We start from the raw sequence: 19,997 nt of genomic DNA on the forward strand, positions 1-19,997 counted from the left end.
TGGTATGGTTATGTTGTTGTTCTTCGCGTATCTACTTATACTTTACCTTGCTACAAAAGTGTAGACATCGCAATTTATGACCGTAATGTCAACATATACAGGCAGGTAGGTAGATCAGACTCTCATCCCCGAATACAATTACCTATTAGAGACTCTACACCCTGCTTCCACTGTACGCGACTCATGCCCAATCTGTTTGTTCTAGCTATAAAAGTATATCGGGAAGAAGAGCGAGATAAAATCGAGAGGGGTTCCTGCAAGTCACCTTTCAAGCTAAAAGCGCGTGACAGATTAGATTGATAACCTTGATTTATATGAAACGTGAGATGTGCAAAATTACGTGATGGATGGGTTTTATGGTATAAGTGTGGATTAGTTATATCTAGCTAGGAAGCGTACGTACTCTCTCGCCGTTTACCAACAATTAGTGAAGGAAGTATCGTTTCAAAAGTAACCACGGAAGTCTCAAACAGAATTACACGTGTAGCTGTAAAGGCATACTAGGTTTGCTCGATACTAGGAGAGCTGTATCGACGAATTTGAAAAAGCCCTAACTAGCAGCTGAGAAATAACATTGAATTTGATTGTCGAGCTACCTAGGCAGCGTATGTGGTTTTACTGTATATTTATATGCTCTACTACTATATGTGTGTTGTGAGAATAAAAGTGTTTACTTTCTAGTTCGTAAAAAATGATTTAGATTCCTGACATATATGCTCCTTTGACAAATCTGTGGTTAAGATTGACGTTGGACCTCACAATTTTACGTTCTTCTCAAAGTACATATGTTTTAGAGTCTTTTATCACATCAAGGAAATGTACTTCCATTTGTTTCGATGTTACAGGTGCTGGTAGAAGGATCTCAAATATAAACAGCTTATAGTTCCTCCTAGAGTTGGCAACCTGGTGTCTAAGCAAGCAAGCATTCATTTCTTCAATAGTCATTCTCAGGTATTCTACATTAAGCTCAAGGATAAGCCGACTGATGATCTACCAGTACTTCAAAGTGAATGGAACTAATTCTCCCGTGTATGCTCTGAGCGCCTGTCCTCCGTACATCCCAAATTTATGTACCTATTCTGCGGAACTGCTCGTCTCAGCAAAATATATCCACAAGCCCTAGAATTTTGCTGTAACCTCAACCTGCTCTGAAGATGAGTTTGTAATCGTACTCTCTGATGTCTTCTGGTGAAGCCCTTTTCTTTTGATTACAGTCCACATCTGCTGTAATCCGCCGTCAATCAAGGGATAGAATATAGCCACGACGAGAGTGAACCACAGCCATATAAGTGATATGACGATCCAAGCAATGAAGAACTGCATCAAACACAGTTAGTAACATGCCAACTATGGCAGACAAACAAGCCGCTCGACTCACACTTTTCGAAAACGCCATCCTAGCGCCAAACATTGGCACAGGCCACAACAACACATGACCGATGACCGTAAACACAGCCCAGAACGCCGCCCATGAACTCATTCTTTTCAGATATTTGGTTCTCTCCGGCGTGAAGAAACTTCCTTCCTCCTCATTACTACCATGGCTAGCTATACCATCATCAGATTTCACCCTATCAATCTGGCCCAAAACAGCCCAATCAAACTCCTCCCTCTCCCACAACGAAATCCCAACCGTAATCGGCAACGGGACCAAAAACGACGTGATAGTTGCAAACAAACACGGCATGGTACCCCCCGTTGACGCAATAGTAATCTCTCCAAAATAGCTATACGCCGTTCCAAACCAAACCGCTATTCCGCACATCATCCCCACAATGGGTGCTATGATAGCTGCGTTTTTGGTTTGACGGTTCCATAGGAGCGATAAACAGGTTGGGAAGACACCCGGGCAGGTGAGGAGGCCGATCATGTAGAGGAGCCAGGTCATGTCGACGCCTCCCTTGTGGAAGGCTGTTGCTAGGGTTGAGATGAATAGGGATGAGAAGATGACGCCGATGTGAGACCAGCGCAGGAGTTGGGAGTTTGTGGGGGTTGGGTTGATGTATGTACCATATATATCAAATGAGATGATGGAACTGGTGGCGATCATCTGTGCTGAGGCTATTGAGGTCGTGGACATGAAGATAGTAAGTAAAATAGCACCAGCGCCTGCTTTTCCTGCTACGGCCTGCGCGACATATGGCAGGACAAGGCCAGCATTTACCTCGCTGGCCGTCATTGCGTTGGGGTACGTAGGCCATATAGCTGTCTTTTCAAGCGCAAGAGCTCCAAGGCCAACAATCGTACCAAAAGCCCATGGTACAGAAAAGGAAGCAACTCCTCCCAAAACGTAGCCAGGCACAGCAGCAGCAAAATCCGCCGAAAACCCCTTCTGCCAGAACCCCGTATCCATAATAACCGCACCAACGTTGGCAGTAACATGCAATATTCCAAAGAACAAGCACTGATCACTCCTCATAGTCAAATACGAGCCTTGATAATTCCCCGCAACGGGCTTCTCTTTGCCTGCTATGACAACGGCATCGAACAATGCCCCAATAGACCCAATCTCATTCACCGTAATCACCTTGATTGTAAACCAACAAATAATAATCATAATCACGAACGTATGCACAAAATCCGTCAAAAAGGTAGCTTTGAGCCCGCCGAAATAAGTATATACCGCCACACCGAGGGGCAGCAGATACGACGAGGCAATCACGTCCATACCCGTTAATGCGCTAACCGTGGTACTCGATCCAACAATCATACTCGTGAAGACGAATGTATTGTTCAATAAGCACAGGAAAATCCAGAGTTTATGTGCAGATGTGCCATAGCGCACTCTAATGATTTCAAGCAATGTATGTGCGTTGGGGGCACGCCGTTTGGCTTGAATTGCCAAATAAGCCATTAGGGTTACCATAGTACTAGCTGATGCTCCCCACCATACTCCCAGCGCAAGGCCGTAGTTGTATGTTAGGAGTGTAGCTCCCAGGAGAGCAGAACTGTATAACCAGGAGGATATGACGGCACAGGCTGTGAGGCCCGTTCCGATGGTTCTGTTGGCAACCATAAAGGTTTCGGTGCTGTTGGCGTCTTCATTGAAGGTTTTTTTGAGCGTTTTTGTTACCCATATCATTCCTGACTGGTCAGTGGTCTATGTTCAATGAGTGATGGGATGGGCAGCCATACCGAGTGCAAAGGCAACTCCGAGGCCGACCACAACACCGTAGCCCGCCCCTTGAGGGAGGGGAGGCGGTACTTGGCTTGACATTTTGACAGTCTGGCTACCTTTAGAGATGCTGGAAATTTGTTTGTAGTTTTCGACAGTTCAAAATTCTCTCTGAAACTGTTGGACATATGTGTCAACTGGGCCTTGACTGTACCCGACACCGGACTCGCACAGTCGTCCGAGTCGAGATCATTCAATCATTGTATCTTTAAGTATGCGAATCACGCAATCAGAATCAAACACATTGCGATCAGCGCTCGCAGTATCTCTGAACAATATGCGTGCAATCTGATAAGATCCGTCGATGGGGAGATTATAGGCACACGAGTCATGACCAAGTCCTTATCCCAACAAATGACTCAATTGTTGTCTCTACTGGCCAAATCACTGCATACACTCTATAATAGTACCTTGACTCAGAAGTCTAGCGTATGGTGTGATTACAGGACCCACAGCATGCAGCGGCGTTAGACTCCACGATTACTTGCCGAATCAGGTAATTTTGTGTCTTACCTGCCGATTAGCCCTAATTCCTCCACGGCCTTGAGAGGGACTACGTGGAAAAATCAAAGACGGAGATTTCAAAGACGTGATTTGATGTGATTTTGGTCTGGAAGAGGTGCTCATTTAGTTTTATAAGTAGTAGGAGTTATCAATTTAGTAGTCGGCGACAAGTCCGATGAAATCTACTTCTATATGGTCTTGTATGTGATTTCTCGTCTATTGTAGTTAATTATTATTTTTAGCTCCAGAGATATCTATCTAAATTCAACTTACCTAGCAAGGAATCGTTGCCAGAACAAATTGTAGCATCCGTCAACTTCAACGTTCCAATATGACTGAACACCAGGAATCTGCCACCAAGAAAAAGCAATGGGTGCTGAACGGCTTCACAATGAGCACTCCAGGACATTTGGCACCTGGTAAATCTATTTGCCCCCGTCCCTTTTAACACCCAAGTCATCTATATTGACTGCGTATATCTAGGTCTATGGCGGCACCCACGCAACCGCACAGCCGAATACACGTCTCTCAAATACTGGACTGACATGGCCCGAATCCTGGAAGCCGGCAAAATTCATTCCATTTTCATTGCTGACGTTCTGGGACCGTATGATGTCTACAAAGGTCCAGAGAATATTGATCCAGGTTTACCGGGTGTTGCGCAGCTTCCTATGGCCGATCCTTTGTACGCCCCCTGTCCATTCCAGAAATCTCAATGATAACGACTAATAGGAGGGAAAAGCCTGCCCATCGCAGCAATGGCAGCAGTTACCACAAACCTCTCCTTCGGCATAACAGCCTCGACAACTTACGAGAACCCGTTCCTTCTCGCGCGCCGATTCGCGACATTAGATCATTTGACTAACGGTCGTGTGGCATGGAACGCGGTGACTAGCCATCTAGAGTCTGCAGCCAGGAATGTCGGTCTCGAGACGCAGATTGCGCATGATGAGCGATACAGAATTGCAGACGAATATCTGAATTTGACGTATAAGTTGTGGGAGGGGTCGTGGAGGGATGATGCCGTTGTTAAAGATAGAGAGAAGGGGCAATATGCCGTCCCGGGGAGGGTGAGAAGAATCAATCACCAAGGGTAAATCCTTCCCCCATACCTAATCAAGAACCACACGAGAAGAGAACTAGCTAATTCAGTGAGCTGGATAGGGAATACTTCCGTTCCGCCGGCCCCCTGACGACAGAACCCTCCCGCCAACGAACCCCCTTCATCTTCCAAGCCGGCACCAGCACCGCTGGCAAAAACTTCGCCACCAAACACGCCGAATGCATGTTCATCCCAGGCCTGGACACAAAGGGCATTCGCAAATCCGTCGACGAAATACGCTCCTTAGCTGCCGCAAACGGGCGAGACCCCAACAGCATAAAACTGATCACAGGTATACTGGTGATCGTCGACGAAACAGATGCCAAAGCCCATGAGAAATATGAAGATTATCTACAGTATGTAGATCTGGAAGGAGCAGCGACGTTATTCGGCGGCTGGACGGGCACGGATTTATCGCAATTCAGTGACGAGGAGGATTTCCGATTTACGGGTCCCGCGGCAATTCAAAGTCTTGTGAATAGTTGGACGGAGACTGTGCCTGGTACAGAAGGGTTGAAATGGACTAAGAAACGAGTTTTGGAGGAAATTACGCTGGGGGGCCCACATGGGCGCGCCATTGGGTCTCCAAAGACAGTAGCTGATATCTTAGAAAAGTGGGTAGACGAAACGGGGATTGATGGATTCAACCTTTCGTATGCTATTGCACCGGCTGATTTCGAGGATATTGTCAAGTGGTTGTTGCCGGAGTTGAGGGCTAGGGGGTTATTTTGGGATGAGTACGTGGCTGATACGACTAGGGAGAATTTTTTGAATGACGGATTGGGACCCAGGTTGAGGGATGATCATCCGGGGTCGAAGTATAAATGGGCTGGTGACCAGAAGTAGATATACTTATGTGCTTGTTTATAGTCTTTATATATGAATGACATAGACCTTTTTTATTGATTGGCCTCCTTCGTGTCGATGTATTCCGCGTACAGGAACCCGAACTTGAAGTGGATTAAGCGGATGAAAGGGTTCGCAGCTGCAATGAGAAAAACACCGTAAAAAGGCAATMCCAGCCATATCAGTGAAAAGAAGAGAAAAAAAGGGAAAGAAGCCTACTCTTTTTTAAACAAACGACAATTTGCTCTTCACGTCGCTATAGTTCTACAGATGTACTTAGCAAATAAATCACTTGCAATGAAGCCAGCCGTGCTTTGCCAGAATGAAACTGTTGTCGTGGTATAGCCACCGCAGCGGCGCATGCTCCTTACTCGTTACTGTACTGGGTTGAATCTGGACATTTTCTTCTGAAACTGGCAGGTAGAATTGTGATCCGATCAAACTCACGGCATCTGTTACAATCATACTTGCAAGCTATATCAAACCGTACTAAATATCGTTAGACCCTCATAACCAACCGTCTTCGCACAATAGAGACAGCAAGCCACAGCAAACGTTGGATTATGCTCATCGAATACGCGCCACTCGAAACAATGTCTTTGCTGTTGCTGTCTTCCCCATGTTCAGTTTCTGTTCGGCAGCAACGATCGCCACCCTAGAAATAATGAACTTGCGCTAGGCATTTATTGCATATGTAAAGGTCACTAAGTCTCCCGAACAGGTGTTCGTGAGTACAGACGGCTTCCGTGATGTGCATGCCCCAATCTAAGCTGGTCTCGCATGTGACGGACCGAGGGTAGATCCGAATCTAAAGTCTCTTAAGTGGGTCTTGGTAGATTCAGCCAGGGCAAATTATGAAACACTTCTACTACAATAAGTGATGATGGAGTATCTGATACCTTGAAATCTGGATTAAGACTGCTGGACAGACATTTTGACACTGTACACAGGAGATGGGTCTAGTCTCAGGCGGTACGGCAAGATCCATTTAGTTTTCGGTCACAGAATGTGATAACATTTGGAGAATACTCTCCTCCGCTTGCGCCATGTTTCCAAGTGTGTTTCCGGGTCGTCCAACAGGACCTGGGTCGTTGAAAATCGATATGCTCCTCACACTTTTGGAGACCTCCAGTATGGTACCTCCCTGAATACGAATCGTGCCTCCATCCTGGTCGATGTCTTCCAGGTTTTTGGCGATAAAATCCCGTTCCACTAGGGCGAGCATCACGATTGCGACGTCCTCCGGTGATACCCATTCATCGACTGTTTCGTTCACTAACGCCTTCTTATCATCCTCAGACTCGAACCAGATCGGAGTCGCGGTGATGCCTGGTGCCACTCCGACAACTCTGATGTTCGATCCATCATCCAAGGGTGCAAGGCTTTGCACCAGAGCGCTGACTCCGTGTTTAGTACTCGAATACAAAGGTGCGACGAACACAGGCATATGACCGGCGATGCTCGTGACGAGGAGAATGTGTTTCTTCTTTTTTTGCTCAACGCGAGCTGCTGATTTCAAGAAATGGGAAATCGCTAGCTGTGTCATGCGGATTGGATGAACGAAGTTAACATCAACGATCCTATATCGACTCTCCATGACGCTGTCAGAACTCTGCAGTGATCCTGGAGGATACCAAAATGCAGATTGCGGCTGTTGGTACTGTATTAGCTCTGCCCACTCCATTCAAAACGTAACTCACAGGTTCAAAAATACCAGCTCCCGGGCATACGATGTCGATTTCACCGAAGGTTGCTTCGCATACATCCATCGCGTGCTGTAATTGGTCCCAATGTGCGACGTCAGTCTTTATAAAAATGACTCCAGGACGTGAGGCATAATAACGGTCAACAAGCTCTTGGGCTTCGGCACGAAGCTTTATATCAACGATGGCAACATTGCACCCCTTTTCAATAAGAAGACGAGCGAAACAAAGATTGATCCCTAAGATTAGAATTGAATGTGAGTGGTTATACAGATTTGACACGAAAGTAGCCACTTACCTGAACCTGCTCCGGTTATGAGGGCTGTTTTTCCATGCACGGAAGTCATCATGCTTGCTTTTATCTGGTATATATGGCTTGCATGTAGCACTATATAAGTCAAGGTCTAAATAGATCGAAGACATCGAGGGATTATATAGTCAAGGCACCAACCACATATACAGGCTCTACTATAGCTGCAAGTGCACTGACACAGTTCACATATCCTTGTGCACTTAGTTTATTGGGTACCCCACTTGAAGGGAGGGATGATTGATAGAAGACATGTTAGTGAGACTTGCTTGTTCAGTATAATGGGCTGATCACTGCATGTTGACAAAAGTGGATGTTATACAGGAGGCTCCGTAGCAGTAGCAAAAGAGCTTGATCCGGTGTTAGGATGGAATTTTGCTATGGTTCAGAGAATTGCAGCTGCTCACCAATAAGTGTAGACATGCATCTTATTGGTCTTCAATTTTACTATACTAACAGGATTTCTATCTCTATTTTCGACCAACCCCCAGGCAATGGTCTACAAGACTCAACTAGCGCTGTCTATAAGTCCATTGCCACGTCATCAAGACATCTGAACGGTGTGTACCACCATGTATAGAAGAACTATTACCTACTGCAGGAATCTTGTAATTTGATTCTGACATGGAGGCTCACTGCGGAAGGGATATGTTGACGACGTAACGTGATATTGTCTCGCGGCATCCTACGAAAGAGATCCAAGCCACCTTTTCCTTTGAAAGCATGGAGGACCAGACACATTATATTGCAAAGGAACTATAGCACGGCATCCTACTGAGGAATATTAGTAGCTCAAGCCCGAATCTTTCCTTAGCGTATAATTTCGGGCACTTCTGCATAATCTACAAGACAAATTGACGGGGATATATTTATCTTGAGGTCAAATTTCCATGTTTCATTTTCTGCGACTACGGTAAACAGAATCGAGGTTATATATGTAAGCTAGGATAGGTTTTTCGCGCTTGCCGCTGTAGTGGGCATTCTTAAAGTCTTCGTATCATAAAAATGGGTTGCATTCGTTAACTGGCAAAAGAAGTGTCTGCTGGCTTTTTGCTGTTCCTGGAAATACTAGCCACAGTATGAAGTCAAGTTTCAGGTGCATCAGGTGATATGAATGGCCTTTAGATTCTATATCTTGTTATGATCCGGATTATCTGACGAATACCATTCCGTCCAACAGGTATCGGTGACGCATGTCTCACCATTTATATAAGAGCGAGGATTAGACCCTCACAAACACAGCAATTCAAAGATATATGTGATGTACCTATTCCGGCAGTAGAACAGTGTTTGAACGTCAAGGATATTACCATGTGGAGGGTCTCTATACAATGAGATTGGGATCACGTCCCTGACCATTCTTGCACAATTTCTAGTTAACAGCACATTCCAGCCATCAGTCAACAGTAAAAAGTTTCTTATCCATGGCCATGCTCCTTCAGAAACCCATTTCTGTCGCACAGACCTTTTATTGAATTATATGGATCAACTATACTGTCCTTTTCAATGTTACTTAGATAAATAAACCTCTCACTGTCGGAACGCATGCGCAGAACCTGGATCAATACGTTGTTCCGGGGCGAATCGCCTCGTCACACAAAGCGCCCATATCAGGTGCACCCAATAGAAAAAAATCGCCGTCCGTGGTAGGTGACAAGCGAAGAGCTAAACTAGCGAAGAGGCCACCACCACCGGAATGATATAAGTGCGAGACACACGCGCATATGGGGAATAGTGTAAAGGCATTGGAGGTCAGCATATAAAGCGCATATAAGAATGACGAAACCGAAAAGAGTATCCCGAAAAACATCACGGGCAGGCCGATATAGAAGCGCGAGAGCGAAATCCCGAAGAGACATAACGAATGTTCGTAAAACATAGAGGGGCGTAAAAGCCATGACTAGGAAAGTCCCAAGTCCGCGCACCCGTTGAATAGCAGTCCGCCGAGGGAGCTCATTGTCAGTTGCTGGTCGATAGATGTCGTAAAAAGCGAAATTCTCGTAGATCTTGTCAGATAGCGGGATCTTGTAGCGTACGAGGAATGTGATTGAGATCCACGACAAATATCCATCAAATTTATTGAAGTTGATGTGGACCCTTTTCAAGGATTGTCAATTCGTGTGGAAGTCTCCAAAAGACTCGCTATCCATAATAAGAACAGCCTGAGCGCCAGAAAATGATCGTGGCTCTGTATCCTCTTTACCACTTCGAATATAAATCAGGTCGTCCATTGCATCGGACGCGGTGAACCTAGTCACATCCATCTAGCGAATATGGTTAGTATACGGAGTCAACAAGCTAGATTATAGAGATTCGAGAATAACAAACCTTGACTTGCTAGGCCTTTGAAGAGGATAAATTGCTAGGATAGTAATATGAATAGTTTCAGCTTGAGAAGATGTAGCAATGATTGATAAAAAAGGAAGCTTTGTAGTCAGAGAGTATAAGATGATAACAGTAAGAAGAAAGTGCTGAGAGGGATAATTAAAGAAAAGAGTAAGGATGAGACATAACTTTTCGTCTGCCCAAGAGTGTGGGAAAGAATGGAGATATTGAAGAAGGGGCCTGATGAGAAGGGAAGTAGATATTTGCGAAATGAACATCCCATCATAATAGTTAAACATTCAACATTCGCAAAATTAGTGGGAACAAGAAATGTTTCAATGAATTTCGGAGTTGATGGAGGGAGGTCTCACCTCGCTCAACGGTGTTCGCACGCTGCGATGCAACCTTTTAAGTATTAAAGGGGTTCTAACGAGACTCAACAGTGACTGCACGCAGTGGGACGCTAGATGAAGAGATTTGAGGTGATCCCTCGGACTTTGTATTGTCGGACAATTTGAAAATCTTTTTGATACCACCGTGAACTGTTTTGTATCGCTAGCTTAGATACTGGTAGTAGTTTCTAAGCGTGTTTCCGAGGTTGGTGTCAAGTCAAGGTTCCAGGCGAGAGCTGGACTCATTCTCGCCGAGTGACCCTTTTGACAGAAGTTGGCACCAGCAGTTGTGTAACTGTCACTAGGTCGTTCATTTCTCAAACAGCCGCCTGCTGGAGCAGAAAAACGCAAGCTTCTCATCAATCTCAGAAACACCTCTTACGGACAGAGCAGAACCTCCGACAGTGTATTCTGGCACATCGAGGGTTCGGTAAGTTAAGTCCTGAGGAACAGCCTCCTCAAACTTTCCTGCTGGTCAGGGTTCATCGAGGGGCGACATTCGAGAATCTTTTCCCCAAATGCGTTGCAATTTGCGATCTCAAAAATATTTTCTCTTTGAAACTTAGAGACCATACCTTCAAGCTGCATCGGATCATAGTACGTACTCAATGAGATCTTCAAGGGAGGTTTCATAAAAGAGTATGTTGTCCACGATCACCTCACTGTCACGCAATGACCGAATAAGCTCGGTTTTTTTGCTTTAAGTCATTTGCTCCAAGAGTAAAATATCAATCGACAAGGTCCTAGAACGAACCCCAAACTCGTAGCCTTTCAGAAGAGGAAACGTCTGACCCTTACGGTCATAGTCGTCGGTAACAAGAAAGAATAGGATGCGCAGGACACAGGAATCGCGAGGAGTGGACACCACTTGGATTTTTTCCCAATCGGCCCGCTTGCATTCAAACTATTATCCCGAATAATGTTCTTAGCAAACTCACCGAAACAGACGAAAATGGGAACCCAAATCTGCAACAGTCAGTGAGGCCCATGGGCCTTAGGTCTTGGAAAGTCTAGGTGAATCGGAGTAGATACTAACTTCGTCCAGCCTAGCCGTCACGATATCGATAGTGCAAGGTAAGTCGAAGATAACTTACGATGTATACCCAAGAAATGCTTGGTATAGCAGATAGCGGTCTTCTCTTCAACTAGTGACTTCCTACAGGGCCGGAACGGTCTGGCAATTGCGCACTTATAATGCTATCTGCATGACTAACCTAGACACCCACTCGAGGATGAACAATATGTGAGACGGGCACTTTATATGACCACCTAACTCTATTGTGGAGGGGTGTCTAGTCCAGATACAGTCATACTGGGGAAGTCCATCAATCGTGAAGCTATCGAGATTGAGTGCATCCTGGGTGGCACGCTCCATCTCTAGTATACTCTTGCACTCATCGAACTGCCCAACGAGGCGTGCATAAAGGCAGTGGGTCTTGTCATTCAACTTCGCTACCGCGTTTTTTTCAGTCGCCCACTCCGCCGCCTCCGGCTGGGTACTGTCGTCAAGTGATGTTGAACATGGACAACGTGGTGAGTGCGTCCAAAGAGGCACGGCTCTAATCGCGGAGTGGGCGTCGCGCACTCGTCTGATACACGCGACCTTCGCCATCCAACTCATCTCCACGGGTGTCTGGCGCCATTTCCTAAGAGTCCGGATCATTTTTTGAATGCGTCGAGTAACTTCTTCCCAAGAAGACTAGGTCCATTCTTACCAGAACTCTAGTTCCTTACAGAGGATAGGTGCATTTTCCATGTTATGGTCAATCTCTATCGACTGACTGTATTCGAACTCTCGAAGCTTCGGCGCAGCAGTAAGGACCCTGTGAATCGTCGTGGGATGCAGAGAATGCTATGGTAGGCGCAAAAGTATGAGGTTGCTGTAAGGGGTCTCATCTAATGCCTTGTCCACCGTCCATCTCAGCTCATGCAATTCCCTCCATATAACTACCTGCACTTGTGCTAGTCCGACGGTTAAACAAGCCCGCCAACAGTCTCTTGATTGGGAATGTGCACGTCTTCAGTAATAGGGAGAGACGGGGATTCTTCCGTCTTTTACCCGCTGTGGCCCGTTTTCCAGTGAAACGGATATAGACTTTGTTCTTCAACCCAACCAGGTAGGGCTTCTGGTCAAAATAAAAGTTTAGTAACATGGAGTGCAGCGTTTATTGAAGGTTGTCGTAACCCCTCTCCTCACGATGAGAGGCGCGGTGTCCCAATCGAGGATAACACGGTCCAGGTAAAGTTCGCGACTGATATCCATGTCATTTCCAGAACTTCAAGTAATGTAGCATCTTTAGTTTAAGGCGCATAGTGTCTGTGATATGATCGATGAAGCGTCATAATGGCTCATTTGCCCTCGCGCGCGGACTCTGACGCTGGTGTGCCCTAGTCGCATCGAAAACCTGCGGCCAGGTACAAAGCGATTCTCATTCTGCTTTGAACATATCGCGTGTTGTCCGCAGCTTCAGCTCTGATGTTTCCATGCTCTTTGATGAATTCATCCGCGGATTCATACCCAAACAGCTGCAAGACCCAGCATATCATCGACGGCAAGATATCGTTTCCCGATTAGACCAGATAATTCCTATCCAGTGGCCCCTTCCAGCGCAAGTTACAAAGGCACTGTTGAGTACAATACTTCCGAGACTTGCCTTTGGAAGTCGAATGCTGTGACCTGGTAGAGATCCGGGCCGTGGCCGCTGTGGCTTGACGCTGAGGAAATCCAGAGTCGCGTGGCGCTCGACTAGGAGTGTCATCAGTATCGTCTTCATGATCAGATAACTGTGATTCTTGCGATAACCGACAGGACAGGACCCTTGCAGACGTCGACCTGGTTTTCACTGGAGATTGGCGGCAATATTTTATTCGGCTTAGCGGTGGTTTGTACTCAGAAGCAGGAGGCGCACAGGGTATCCTGCATCCCACACCTTGCCTAGATGGATCATGAAGAGTTCATTGGACCTACCGTCATGTGAAAGTTAGCATAGCACATTTCAAATTCAACAATCGAACCTACGAGGTTGCGAGCTCGACGCAAATTGTTCCAATGATTGCAGAAGTTTCGGGACTTCAAACATCATTGCCCTGGGCTCAACGTATATATGCAAGATGTCTTAAGCTCACGCAGGGCTAAGACTTTCCCTTCATCTTGGCATGTATCGCAGAAGGGAAATGAAACCAGGAACCATCGTGGGATCCTGTGCGCATGCCAGAATCATGATTCAGAAATAGCGTAGCACTTCGAGAGGTTTGAAGAATCGTGAGAGCGCCCGACAAAATGAATATAGGCCGTAGAATTTTGAGCCTGCCAGACGAATGGTGCAGGTGAACGACGAATGTAGCCCCTCGACACAACAAGGGCGATAGGAACCCAAGCTCCCAATATAAAAGAAAAGCAGAGTTATATATCATGCTGGTTTCTGACATCTGTATCTATCACGCCGTCCGAGATACCAATTCCCTAGGTAGGTACAGAACAGCAACAATGTACCACAATTGGCCCGGTTCGACAGTCCAGACAATTGCCCGCATCCCCGTGATACAGAGCTGCGAGGATGGTTCAGTGGAGCATTTCCCATACAATCATATAAAAGATAATAGGAGATCGCTAAGCTCATCATGCCCTGCGTATACAAAATACAAAATAAAAGCAGGAGGAAGAAGTGATATCTCATCAGGAGCAGAAGACTCCTATTTATTGACTGCTGCAGAAAAGGGAGCACATGACAAAATATTGCAGAAGGGATTGTCCGGTTGTTTCTATGACCGCAAAGCGGGCGTTTGTTGCCGACCAGGGGATTAGGAAATATGAAAGAAAGGCCAAAGAAATGACGCCCTAGTAAATAATAGCGAACAAAGACTAAAAAGATAGTCATGGTTTTGTATGACGGCGGTGGTCAAATGAGCCATGTCGGTGAGGTCCAGGGTCTTTCAGGTGTTGCCCGGAAATGAATGAAAGGTATTGTCCATTGTATTACATGGAAGCCCAAAGAGTAATAATCATTTTATTGGTTTGCATCTGGATAAAGACCGAAATCCGTTCATTGCGCTTTGTGTCTTCTGACACCTGCTTACATATAGATGACTATGGTACATTATCCAAGACAATTGACATGGTGTTATACATGATTTGAATATACCCACAGATGATGACGATGATGATATGCCAATAGACGCTACTGTCGCAATTTTCTACTCCAGTGAAGCCACTCAGGCGTTGCCCTGCACTGTAAAGATAGGCTGAAGTGTAGTGGTATTCATCAAATACTCTACCACTCCAGGATATCCGGTGCGACGCGCTTCGTCCAAAGCCGCTTTGTACTGCAAAGCATGTTAATAACCCGATCATACAGTATAAACTTGCGAAACTCACCTTGAAGCCAAAGTTCAAAAGAAGGGCTGCGGCGAGACCGATACAGACCACAAGTGGCCCAAACAGATTGTCGAGATCCTTGCCACTGCGCTTCCGGATCAATCGTGCTCGCTTTTCGTGAATATACCAGCCCCACACAGATGCGAAGACGGCAAAGAATGTGTAGATAATGGCCAAAGCTTGTGCAACGATGTTGTCGATGCCCGCGGCATTGTATAGAGCTAGTGATAGCGAGGCGAGCAGAATGCTGACGTGCTGCCACTTGATGAAAGTTCGCTGGTTAGCCAACCACACCTTGGATTCGACACGAAGTGGTCCTGTATCCTTGATCCAGACTTCAGGAGCCGAGACACCCGGAGGAAGTCTGGAGGTTCCTCGATGTGCCTGTGCATATCGAGATGAGGAGAAAGACGGGAATAACGTTCCCAGGTACGAGGAACTTGTTGCCCCTTCTTGGCTTTCCGCATGCTCTGTGGGTGTCGCTTCAGCTGCTGTAGATGGCTGACTAACCCCTGTTGTACGGGGTATGTCTCTAGCAGCGAGTTGTGTTGAAGTGCGTTCAATTACCGGTGATGTGCCGCTCATGATTATCGACCTTCCGGGAGATGACCCTCTGCCTGCACCCATTCGCGATATTGGGGATCCCATCATCGTGTTTAGTGGACTGGCCTTTGTTCCCAAAAAGCTGCCAACAACGAAATCCTCCTCCGCGCGTTGTGCCTCTCGTTCCTGTTCATGCTTGAAAGCTGTTTCAGGGTCTTGGCGGATGTCATTTTCGAGCTCGCCGAGCCAGAATGGCAGAGAGTTAATATTGTCTTCAAATAGCTGTGCCACCCCATGAACAAATTTTGAGAATCGGGGAGCTTCTTTCACGAGATGTGAGACCATGAGGTCATGCAGCCATTCCACGTTACGAGCACCATTTCGCAATTTGATCTCTAGCAAAGCATGGGGGAAGCGTACAATCTCGCCCTTGTTGATAGAGCTGAAGGGGTATTGCATTGCCAAGTCATCGATATCTCTGCGATGCCAGTCTTCGGGGTCACGGCATGGTCGTTGGGGGTCGAGAGCGTCCTCCCGGATCAGCGCAAGATTGGTGTCGAGTGAAATGCGAATGCGATCATCTCCGGGAATCTGGAATGCGGTCCTGGTATAGTTTGCGCGGAGCATGGGCTGCAACTCATTCTCCTTGATGAATGATTGGAGCTCTTCCACTTCCTTCTTCAAAGCTGCCGCTTCTTGTGACTCGCCCTGTGCTCTGTCTTCAAGACGAGTGACCTTTTTCTCAAACTTGTATTCGCCTTTGAGGAATTCCTGGACGTGCTTTTCTTTCAGTTGCACTCGGACTTCACGGCTGCGGTCCTCTCCCACAATTTTCTTCTCCAAGTAGATCGCCGGGCCCTCGTTTAGGTCACCGGACCAACGAAGCCGCAGCGATCCAGCCTCGGTAGCGCGTGTAACTTTTTGGTTGTATAGATCGAATGACGAGTTATCAAAGTACAATGAGGTAATCGTTGGATCTTTTTGCGAGACATCTAGTTCCTTGGAAGTTGTAGGGTTGTACAGTAAGACAGGGAGACGGCGTAGAATATGGGTCTTGACCTCAACAATGTTGTCCGTGTGCACCCAGAATTTGTATGAGACGTAGGCATCGTGGCCTAGACGGCTGTCACCGCTTGTTTCTTGGTTTTCTGGGATTTCAAGACCAAGAATCTGGCGTGTAAAGGTGTACATCGCAGACAACCTATGCAAGAGCGGAGAGTAATCCTCGGAGTTGAAAGACAACTGAGACAACCGAACTTGAAGAAGCGGTCTAATGCGATAGCGTGCACCACGCTTACGATCATGCTTCTTTGCCGCCTTGAGGAAGCCGGAGAAGTTTATCCTGCTATATTTCTCCAACTCGCTTACCTCTTTAGTGATCTGATCGAGTTCCCCCACCAACTCATTCGCAATTTCTTTCCGCTTGTCCTCGCTGGGCTCATCTTTGCCACCAGTAGACTTTCTGACGAGAGGCATAAGCTTGGCCTCACAGGCATTAGTGCGGTCTCGCAATTGTTGCGACATCTCCGATTGAAAGGCATTGACCTTGTCCAGCTGGACATTGATTAGCTCCTGCACGAACGATTCCTCGTCTCTTTCGGTCCATGGTTGTGCTTCCGAGTCGCTGTCGTCTCCCTCAAGTTCGCGTTCGCGTAGAAGGCCCTTGAGCTTTGCGTAGTCGATGTACTTGCCCTCCCATGGCGGGTAAATAGAAGCTTTGAGCGTTTTTCCGAAACGCATGGTTAAATCTAGACCGGAAACAACCCTTCAAGCTCGTTTCAGGTCAATTCGCATCAATTGGTCCCAAGAAGAGTCAGAAACAATTCAAATGTCAAAATACCAGCGAATTGGATCTAGGGACGAATTGGACAGAATATGAATTAAGAAGGCTTTCCCAGATGACGAGAAAAGAGAGAAAGAAAGAGAGCTCCGCAATCGTCATGGATTCCTTCTATTGGCGGGGCACGTGCCTCAGACGCAGCCAACTTATGGACGGAAGCAATTCCCAGCTCGTTGATTGGCTACTGATAGGGAGAGCTTACCTTGAACAAACAGTGTAAACAGCGATAAGTGAGCTTACCTAACTGCTTCACCCTCGGCTCATTCAAGATTATCTTCAACCTCTCAAATATCGCTTTGCAAGCTCTGTTTATAGTTATGCTCTGATGAAGATTGATCCAACTTGGCCCTTTCATTGATATTGAGCTTATTGCTTCTAGTGTCCCATCCTCTGAGCTAATAGCCTGCGCCGAGGTTACACAAACATACGGACGATCCCCAATCTCAAATACAATGGCACCAACTACAGCCGCGACAGAACCATCGACTTTGATTGAGTCCTTCCATAATGCCCTGCTCAAAGTTCACGAAAATCCCTGCCCACAAGTACCAAATCCTCCAAACTGCAAGAAACGTGCCTCGGTAGCCGTTATCCTTCGAGTCCGCCCACAATATAMCCMCCTGCCACAATCGCCGGTCATAGTAACCGATAAGGCAGCTTCAACATCGCAACAATTGAGTGACTTCTTTGCCCAAGACTGGGTGCAGCATGGTGATCCGGAACTGTTATTCATCAAACGAGCATCGAGGGTTGGTGACCGATGGACTGGGCATGTAGCGCTACCCGGAGGGAAACGAGATCCTGAAGATGAAAATGACAAGGCGGCTGCTGTTAGAGAAGCGCAGGAAGAAGTTGGTCTGGATTTGACTACAGAGGAATTGATATATATCGGCAATCTGCCAGAGCGAGTGGTGACTACCTCCTTCGGCAGCGTTCCGTAAGCCATGCAACCCTACCGGATGGCTACAGGAAGCTAACATTCTATTCATAGATTGATGGTCTTGTGTCCATTTATATTCCTCTTGACATCTAATAATGCCCCGGCTCTTACGCTTCAGCCTACAGAGGTGGCTTCGACGCATTGGGTTTCACTCAGAGCTTTATTATCGCCGTCTCTACGATCCGTCGAATACGTGAACGTCTCAGCTCGCTACGCCAAACAACATGGACTGATAAGATGGGGTTCATCGCGCTGGATGACCGGAATGATGGAGTTTTCAGCTCTGAGACTGTTGCCGACCGAAAGTTTATACTCCAGCACCACTCCGGGCTTTCTTCCGGATGAGGCACATCAAGAAAAACCGTCTATATTACAAAGACTCAATCCTTGGGCTGTGCGACAGGCCACCTACGGCGAAAAGAACCGAGAATTACTGCTGTGGGGCCTTACATTGGGTATTATGGCAGATTTCCTAGATTTGCTTCCCCCGCACAATGCTGTTGATCTTTGGAAGCATCCTACATTTACTGCTCCTGATCTCAGGCTTATAGTCTCGCTTCTCACCTACTCCATTCGCAAGAGGAATGCGACAAAAGTCAGGGCTGCTCGAAGGCCCAGTCAAACCGCTGCCGATGACTCCACTATGGCGTTATCTGTCGAAGACGAGGGCGAGCAGAGTCCTAGCGCCGAGAATAAAGATGGGACGACGGTATCTGGTCATGAACATGCCACTGCTATTTTATTGCAGGGTTACTATGATCGTCTCAGGCTGTCGTTGGGTGTATTCGCTGTATGGAGGTTGGGTCTGGCATCAATTGGATCTTATTATATATGGAAAGCGCTACGACGACCATGACGTATTTTGTTTGTATAGCGATAGATTTCAGAGATATATCTGATAGACAAGATGATAATAGAAGAACTAGCCCAACTTATCAGTGAGCTGTCTGGATTGATTGATTATGTCATTGCAGCTACCTGCCATTTCGGGTGATGATTGGTTGACATAGCTCAAGCTACCCCACACTTCGTTACTTTAGATAAACAATCAATCGCTTCATAAACACTTCCCAAGAACACTCGACGCATTACCACAGATCGCGCTGCTCACTACAACCTGCGCAGCATCCTCAGAACAATCGATCAGATTGAATTTCGACTCTTCGAAACTGTCAAAATCTGTCGCCTCCCCGCAAACAAACATGGTCGCGACTCATAAGCTTTATCCTCGCGGTACCGTGAAGCGCATCGTCAAGGCCCATGCCGGTCGCAGCATTAGCAAGAATGCCGACGTCCTGGTGCGCCCTTCCTCATTCTCATCGCTATATCAAAAGTTTATGGATCCCTCAGAGCTAAATTGCTGTAGATATTTCTAGATTACATGCTATTCATGCAAGAGTACGCTGCCCCCGATTCTCTCACACCAAATCATTCCTCGCCATACGATTTACTTACGAACTCATAATCAACAGACTCATGCGCGAAGCATCAATCCGATCCCGAAAAGCAGGCGAGAAGGGAATCTCAGCGCGAAACATTCGCAGAGTTACGGAGGTCAATATGCTCGTCCTACTTTGCGTGGTCGATCTCGACAATACTGACTCGCAAATTATTGAATAGGCTACTCTCCGTAAGATGAAAGGATAGGGATTTGTCTTTGTTGGTTCGTTTGTGTGTTGATTAGCGGGTGGGGCGTTTTGGTGGGCGTGTATATGTATGGGGATATTTTTGGATGGGATAGTTTGGCGTATTGAGGTCTGTCTGGTGCAAGTGTTTTATGTCAATGAGAGAGGTTTAGGAGTATGCGAGATGTTGCGGACTAGACAATGTCCAATGTGCATATGGGTATACTTCTGCAGGATCTCCAGTTCACATGAATCAAAGTAAAATGACGAGTCCCAATATCATCTGGCTAAAATAAATGAATTGTAGACTGACAGTA

The 19,997-nt window shown here is 46.5% G+C and overlaps 5 protein-coding genes across 5 annotated transcripts; 2 read left to right on the forward strand and 3 right to left on the reverse strand.

Moving 5' to 3' along the window:
• Positions 1-1,119: 1,119 nt before the first annotated feature.
• On the reverse strand, positions 1,120-3,217 carry BHQ10_006531 (uncharacterized protein; the record flags this gene model as incomplete). The annotated part of the gene is made up of 3 exons (XM_040879128.1): positions 1,120-1,317; positions 1,379-3,084; positions 3,136-3,217. 3 exons carry the CDS (start codon positions 3,215-3,217, stop codon positions 1,120-1,122), a joined length of 1,986 nt encoding a protein of 661 aa, XP_040735035.1.
• A 793-nt stretch (positions 3,218-4,010) lies between these two features.
• Positions 4,011-5,627, forward strand: BHQ10_006532 (uncharacterized protein; the record flags this gene model as incomplete). The annotated part of the gene is made up of 4 exons (XM_040879129.1): positions 4,011-4,098; positions 4,163-4,364; positions 4,422-4,772; positions 4,844-5,627. 4 exons carry the CDS (start codon positions 4,011-4,013, stop codon positions 5,625-5,627), a joined length of 1,425 nt encoding a protein of 474 aa, XP_040735036.1.
• Positions 5,628-6,615: 988 nt separating this feature from the next.
• On the reverse strand, positions 6,616-7,396 carry BHQ10_006533 (uncharacterized protein; the record flags this gene model as incomplete). Its single annotated transcript, XM_040879130.1, has 2 exons — positions 6,616-7,278; positions 7,328-7,396. 2 exons carry the CDS (start codon positions 7,394-7,396, stop codon positions 6,616-6,618), a joined length of 732 nt encoding a protein of 243 aa, XP_040735037.1.
• A 7,173-nt stretch (positions 7,397-14,569) lies between these two features.
• Positions 14,570-17,015, reverse strand: BHQ10_006534 (uncharacterized protein; the record flags this gene model as incomplete). The annotated part of the gene is made up of 2 exons (XM_040879131.1): positions 14,570-14,680; positions 14,733-17,015. 2 exons carry the CDS (start codon positions 17,013-17,015, stop codon positions 14,570-14,572), a joined length of 2,394 nt encoding a protein of 797 aa, XP_040735038.1.
• A 552-nt stretch (positions 17,016-17,567) lies between these two features.
• BHQ10_006535 (uncharacterized protein) lies at positions 17,568-19,675 on the forward strand (the record flags this gene model as incomplete). The annotated part of the gene is made up of 5 exons (XM_040879132.1): positions 17,568-18,052; positions 18,107-18,764; positions 19,153-19,353; positions 19,422-19,453; positions 19,528-19,675. 5 exons carry the CDS (start codon positions 17,568-17,570, stop codon positions 19,673-19,675), a joined length of 1,524 nt encoding a protein of 507 aa, XP_040735039.1.
• Positions 19,676-19,997: the final 322 nt, after the last annotated feature.

Source organism: Talaromyces amestolkiae, assembly GCF_001896365.1.
Source record: "Talaromyces amestolkiae strain CIB chromosome Unknown scaffold12.1, whole genome shotgun sequence".
Classification (NCBI taxonomy): domain Eukaryota; kingdom Fungi; phylum Ascomycota; class Eurotiomycetes; order Eurotiales; family Trichocomaceae; genus Talaromyces; species Talaromyces amestolkiae.